The sequence below is a fragment of the Staurois parvus genome, unplaced genomic scaffold, assembly GCF_062004578.1.
Source record: "Staurois parvus isolate SC_StPar_1 unplaced genomic scaffold, SC_StPar_1.0 ptg001636l, whole genome shotgun sequence".
In the NCBI taxonomy this organism is placed as follows: Eukaryota; Metazoa; Chordata; class Amphibia; order Anura; family Ranidae; genus Staurois; species Staurois parvus.
Window position 1 is genome coordinate 463,099 of NW_028319432.1, and position 7,533 is coordinate 470,631.

General features: G+C 45.4%; 1 protein-coding gene across 1 annotated transcript; it reads right to left on the bottom strand.

Moving 5' to 3' along the window:
- Window positions 1-1,147: 1,147 nt before the first annotated feature.
- On the bottom strand, window positions 1,148-2,370 carry LOC149434957 (uncharacterized). The gene has a single exon (XM_089663176.1). The coding sequence runs from the start codon at window positions 2,353-2,355 to the stop codon at window positions 1,315-1,317; it is 1,041 nt and encodes a 346-aa protein (XP_089519302.1). The 5' UTR covers window positions 2,356-2,370; the 3' UTR covers window positions 1,148-1,314.
- Between the last annotated feature and the right edge of the window lie 5,163 nt (window positions 2,371-7,533).

The following is a 7,533-nucleotide window of genomic DNA, read 5'->3' on the forward strand; positions in this document are numbered from 1 at the left end:
AATCCCTCTGTGATATGGGGGTTTGTTAGCTCCTGTGGTAGATGTTTGTAAGTGAGTCCACGTCAGTCAAGACTTGCAGTTTATCGGCACGGCAGCCCACTTTTATTAAGAAGGAAAATGAAAGTCTTTACACCATAAGGTTTCCCACGCAGGGGATTGTCCAGCTTTGTCAATACATCAGATCACTGAAAATGCTAGCTCACCTGGCTACACTTCAGCAGCACCACTGATCTTTACACTGGTCCCCCAGACTAGGACTTCTTCAGGATTACTCAGCCTTGGTTACAGCACCTCACTACACAGGTCCACTCCTGGCCTCTACATAGGGTTTCCCACCCCCCCTCAAGCTTGATCACTCCTCCATTGACTTCTGGACTCCCTCCAGCCCCCTGGACTCACAAGCCACTTCAGGTCCCCGAGACTAGGACTTCTTCAGGATTACTCAGCCTTGTTCACAGCACCTCACTACACAGGTCCACTCCTGGCCTCTGAATAGGGTTCCCCAGCCCCCCTCAAACGTGAACACTCCTCCATTGACTTCTGGACTCCCTCCAGCCCCCTGGACTCACAAGCCACTTCACGTCCCCCAGAGTCTTGGAGCTGTCCTGACTTTCCCAGTCCTTGGGCAAGGAATCCCACCTCACAAGGGATGCAGTCTCCAGCAGGAACCCCCAGCTCTCCTGACAGGGTCCAGTCTCCAAATGGCAGAAGACCAGGCCTATAACGATCCTGCCCACCTATGTACTCACACAGGCTGCAGGCATCTAGCAAAGCCTGGACATGGGACAGACGGTCTTGTCCCAACCAAGAATCTCTGGAACCTTCAAGCTCCAGGTCCCAACCCGGAACTACCAAATCCATTGACAACCTAGAACACAGTTTTCTCTGCTCACAAAATACATGTTGGAGCTTCTCAAACAGCAGCCAGGAAGACCCTGTGTCATTGTCACAGTGGCAGGACCTCACACTTCCACACCTCCATCAGACCTCCAAGTGTTTGTGAGAGCTTCCGCTAGAACATTGACTCCATTTTTATTCTTCTCCTGCCATCAATGGCCGACCCGGTCCCACACTTCATCCATGTCTTTGGGGGCCTCTGATCTCCCTATCAACTGTTTCATCCATGATGAAGATCAGCCATGGAGTATATCTGAGGTGTATATCAGGGTGTGCTTCTTCCCCACATGAGAGCTGGGATGTCCAGCAACATTCATCTAGAAGACATTTCCCACACTCTAGGCACTAATACACCACCAGGGTTGTGTGGGACCCCTGATGTAAAGGAAGACAGGACTTCAGTGAGGAACATTTCCCTCACTCAGGACAGGAAAGTGGCTTCTCCCCTGCATGAGATCTCTGATGTCTGGAAAGATGGGACTTCTGTGAATAACATTTCCCGCACTCAGGACAAGAATACGGCTTCTCCCCCGTGTGATATCTCTGATGTATAACAAGTTCTGATTTGTATACAAAACATTTCCCGCACTCAGAACAGGAATATGTCTGCTCCCCTGTGTGGGATCTCTGGTGTGTATAAAGATGGGACTTCAGTGAATAACATTTCCCACACTCAGGACAGCAATACGGCTTCTCCCCTGTGTGAGATCTCTGATGTTTGTGAAGATTAGAGTTTTCGGAAAAACATTTTCCACACTCAGAACAGGAATACGGCTTCTCCCCCGTGTGAGATCTCTGATGACTAGAAAGGTAAGACTTCTCTGAAAAACATTTCCCGCACTCAGGGCAGGAATATGGCTTCTCCACCATATGAGATCTCTGATGTCTGTGAAGATTGGACTTCTGTGAAAAACATTTCCCGCACTCAGGACAGGAATATGGCTTCTCCCTCGTGTGTGATCTCTCATGTCTGTGAAGACAGGACATATTTGAGAAACATTTTCCACATTCAGGACAGGAAAGTGGCTTCTCCCCTGTGTGAGATCTCTGATGTTTGGAAAGATTGGACTTCACTGAAAAACATTTCCCGCACTCAGGGCAGGAATACGGCTTCTCCCCTGTGTGACATCTCTGATGTGTGTAAAGATCAAACTTCTGTGAAAAACATTTCCCGCACTCAGGACAGGAATACGGCTTCTCCCCAGTGTGAGATCTCTCATGTGTGGAAAGATCAGACTTCTGCAAAAAACATTTCCCGCACACAGAACAGGAATACGGCTTCTCCCCCGTGTGAGATCTCTGATGTCTGTGAAGACTGGACTTCTTTGAAAAACATTTCCCACACTCAGGACAGGAATACGGCTTCTCTCCTGTGTGAGTTCTCTGATGTGTGTAAAGATCGGACTTCTGCAAAAAACATTTACCGCACTCAGGACAGGAATGTGGCTTCTCCCCCATGTGAGATCTTTGATGTGTGTAAAGATTGGACTTGACTGAAAAACATTTCCCGCACTCAGGACAGGAATACGGCTTCTCCCCCGTGTGAGATTTTTTATGCCTATTTAGATTGGATTTACACTGGAAACCCTTCCCGCACTCAGTACAGGAGAAGCTCTTTCCTGTTGGAAGGCCGGCCCGGTCCCGCACAGTCTGAGGTTCCTCAAGATATGAGGAATCCGATGGTCCATCTACACGGGGTGGTGCCGGATGGACATTGGAGGGAGCCGGGTTTTCTCCTGGACTATACTGTGTGATGTCCTCATCTTCTACTTTCCAGTCTGGAGACAAAGTGAGACAATCCTCGGAGGTTTTCCTCATCTCCCGGCCATGGACTAAAATACAAAGACAAAGAGGATTACTAGACCGGAGCTGATTGGTTCCCCCAAACCTGGACGTGGTATACTTGGACAGAGGGGTGGCGGTAGACGTGGTATACTTGGACAGAGGGGTGGCGGTGAACGTGGTACACTTGGACAGAGGGGTGGCAGTGGACGTGGTATACTTGGACAGAGGGGTGGCGGTGGACGTGGTATACTTGGACAGAGGGGTGGCGGTGGATGTGGTATACTTGGACAGAGGGGTGGCGGTGGATGTGGTATACTTGGACACAGTTCCCCACACACGGCTAATGTGTAAGGTAAAGTCTATGGGCTGGAAAAATCTGAATATAAAAGGATAGAAAACTGGCTAAAAGATCGTATTCAGAGAGTAGTGGTTAATAATTCATACTCTGAATGGTCTGGGGGTGTCAGTGGTGTACCCCAAGGTTCAGTGTTATTAGTGGGGTACCCCAAGGTTCAGTGTTAGTGGGGTACCCCAAGGGTCAGTGTTATTAGTGGGTTTTCCCAAGGTTCAGTGTTATTAGTGGGGTACCCCAGGGTTGAGTATTAGTGGGGTACCCCAGGGTTCAGTATTAGTGGGGTACCCCAAGGCTCAGTGTTATTAGTGGTGTACCCCAAGGCTCAGTGTTATTAGTGGGGTACCCCAAGATTTAGTGTTATTAGTGGGGTACCCTAAGGCTCAGTGTTGGGACCCTTACTTTGTAATCTATATACACGATATGGTGTCGGGGATCTCAGTCTTTGCAGATGACACCAAGCTGTGCCGGGGAATAACGTCCTTACAGGATGTCTCCAACTTACAAGCCGACCTCAATGCTCTGTGTAATTGGGGGACTATGGGGCCAATGAGGGCTAATGGTGATAAATGTAAGGTTCTGCACTTGGGGGGGCTAAGAATATGCATCATACATACTAGGGGGGTACAACTGGGGGGGGCAATGGTGGAGAAGGATCTGAAGAGGACAATGGTGGAGAATGATCTGGAGGAGTCAATGGTGGAGAAGGATCTGTGGGGGTCAATGGTGGAGAAAGATCTGGGAAGGTCAGTGGTGGAGAAGAATCTGGGGGGTTCTAGTAGATCAAAAGCTTAATAACGGCAGCAATGCAAAACTGCGTGTTCTAAAGTGAGCAAAATCCTCTCTTGTATTAGGAGAGGTATAGACTCCAGAGAGAGAGAGAGATATAACCCCCCCCCCCTCCGGTACAAATCATTCGTAACACCTCATCTGGAATATGCAGTTTAGTTTTGGACTCCAAATCACAAAAAGAACACATAATATATCACATAAGGGGGGATATGATCTCCATGTATAATACATAAGGGGGGGGGGATATGATCTCCATGTATAATACATAAGGGGGGATATGATCTCCATGTATAATACATAAGGGGGGATATGATCTCCATGTATAATACATAAGGGGGGATATGATCTCCATGTATAATACATAAGGGGGATATGATCTCCATGTATAATACATAAGGGGGGGATATGATCTCCATGTATAATACATAAGGGGGGGATATGATCTCCATGTATAATACATAAGGGGGGGATATGATCTCCATGTATAATACATAAGGGGGGTATATGATCTCCATGTATAATACATAAGGGGGGTATATGATCTCCATGTAAAATACATAAGGGGGGATATGATCACCATGTATAATACATAAGGGGGGATATGATCACCATGTATAATACATAAGGGGGGATATGATCTCCATGTATAATACATAAGGGGGGATATGATCTCCATGTATAATACATAAGGGGGGATATGATCTCCATGTATAATACATAAGGGGGGATATGATCTCCATGTATAATACATAAGGGGGGATATGATCTCCATGTATAATACATAAGGGGGGGATATGATCTCCATGTATAATACATAAGGGGGATATGATCTCCATGTATAATACTTAAGGGGGGATATGATCTCCATGTATAATACATAAGGGGGGATATGATCTCCATGTATAATACATAAGGGGGGATATGATCACCATGTATAATACATAAGGGGGATATGATCTCCATGTATAATACATAAGGGGGGATATGATCTCCATGTATAATACATAAGGGGGGGATATGATCTCCATGTATAATACATAAGGGGGATATGATCTCCATGTATAATACTTAAGGGGGGATATGATCTCCATGTATAATACATAAGGGGGGATATGATCTCCATGTATAATACATAAGGGGGGATATGATCACCATGTATAATACATAAGGGGGATATGATCTCCATGTATAATACATAAGGGGGGGATATGATCTCCATGTATAATACATAAGGGGGGATATGATCTCCATGTATAATACATAAGGGGGGTATGATCTCCATGTATAATACATAAGGGGGGGATATGATCAGCATGTATAATACATAAGGGGGATATGATCTCCATGTATAATACATAAGGGGGGATATGATCTCCATGTATAATACATAAGGGGGGGGGATATGATCTCCATGTATAATACATAAGGGGGGGATATGATCTCCATGTATAATACATAAGGGGGGGATATGATCTCCATGTATAATACATAAGGGGGGGATATGATCTCCATGTATAATACATAAGGGGGGATATGATCTCCATGTATAATACATAAGGGGGGATATGATCTCCATGTATAATACATAAGGGGGGGGGGTATGATCTCCATGTATAATACATAAGGGGGGATATGATCTCCATGTATAATACATAAGGGGGGGGTATGATCACCATGTATAATACATAAGGGGGGATATGATCTCTATGCATAATACATAAGGGGGATATGATCACCATGTATAATACATAAGGGGGGATATGATCTCCATGTATAATACATAAGGGGGATATGATCTCCATGTATAATACATAAGGGGGGATATGATCTCCATGTATAATACATAAGGGGGGATATGATCTCCATGTATAATACATAAGGGGGATATGATCTCCATGTATAATACATAAGGGGGGGATATGATCTCCATGTATAATACATAAGGGGGATATGATCTCCATGTATAATACATAAGGGGGGATATGATCTCCATGTATAATACATAAGGGGGGATATGATCTCCATGTATAATACATAAGGGGGGGATTGCTGTAGGAAAGTCCTGGATTCTTTCTTGGATACACAGAATATAACTGGATATAACATTTATAGGGAAAGTTGATCCAGGGAATATCCGATTGCCTCTCGGGGGTCAGGAAGGAATTTTTTCCCCTGCAGGAGCAGATTGGATCGTGCTTTGCTTGGATTTTGCTTTCTGGTGGATCAGCTGTGGGTGTCGGATTATAACTGTTATTTTTAATGGTTCAACTAGATGGAATGTCTTTTTTCAGCCAGACTAACTATGTAACTATGTAGGTCCCACACCGCTGCCTCCCATCTCCTGAGACTGCACTCAGCGACTTGGGTCTGAGACACTACAGACATATCCCTCCACCCGGCACAGCCAGCAGATAACAGAGCAAGGAACCCTGGGAGAAATGTTCTGTCAGAGATCTTACTAGACCCCGACATGGGGCAGAAGATCAAAAGCACACACCCCAGGTGCCTAGGTCTAGTAACGTCTATGGTAAAAATGAATATTTTGCTAGCAGCTGAACCCCAGAACCTCCATAAATCCAGTCTAGATACATAAATTGTGTCTGCAGCACAGAGAAGGAAGATTATCCGAGAGAAATCCAGGAATACAGGACGGGGAACACAGCTCAGGAAAGTGACCAGGGGATTACAGGCTGATATCACCCAGTCCCCGCCCTACTCTGGACCAATCAGTGAGCAGTATGGGTGGAGGAATGGATTTAGTGTTCATGACCCACCTGTGCTGATCTCTGTAGGAGTGTCCTCCTCTACAAATGTCCCCGTTATTCCATCCTCCTCCATAGACTGCTGATCATCCCTCACATACGCCTCTTCTTCTTCTGCTTTACCCTCAAATTCTATATCGATTGGATCTCCACTCTAAATCAAGGAAATGAGAGAAAATATCATCTGTAAAATGTAAGGTCACATAATAAAAACTCCACACATTGTCTCTATGAATCCATGTTCTAGATGCTCCATCCCACCAACCTTGTAATGGTGACCTTCCTGTGTGGAATCCCGGGAATACAGAGGACGGGGACATCTCTCTGGGGGGTTCCTGGTATTAGGTGGCTCCATCATCTCCTTGTGTCCTTCTGAAAACTCCTCCATCACTCCATACTCCTCATCCTCCTCTTTATACTCTTCTTTAACATCAATATTCTCATCCCCGAGGATTCCACTCTGAAAGATATAATAAAACATTCATTGTAACAAACATGCTGTGTATAAATCACAACTACCAATAATTGTCATCATCTACCTGATGATGGTGAGGGATGGTGTGACCTTCCTGTGTGGAATCCCGGGAATACAGAGGACGGGGACATCTCTCTGGTGGGTTCCTGTAGCTGGATGACTCCACCATGGTGTCCTGGTACAGATCTTTGTGTTCTTTTAGAAGGTCTGACTCCTCCATCCCCCCATCCTCATCCTCCTCCTCTTTTATCTCTTCTTTAACCTCAACTTTAGGATCTCTCAGGTTTCCACTCTGAATATATAATAAAAATGCCATCAATGGTAACAATGCAGATAATGTACAGATCCTAATGATACTATCAGTGATTGTTCCTCATCTACCTGATGATGGTGAGGGATGGTGTGACCTTCCTGTGTGGAGTCCCGGGAATACAGAGGACGGGGACATCTCTCTGGTGGGTTCCCATGAC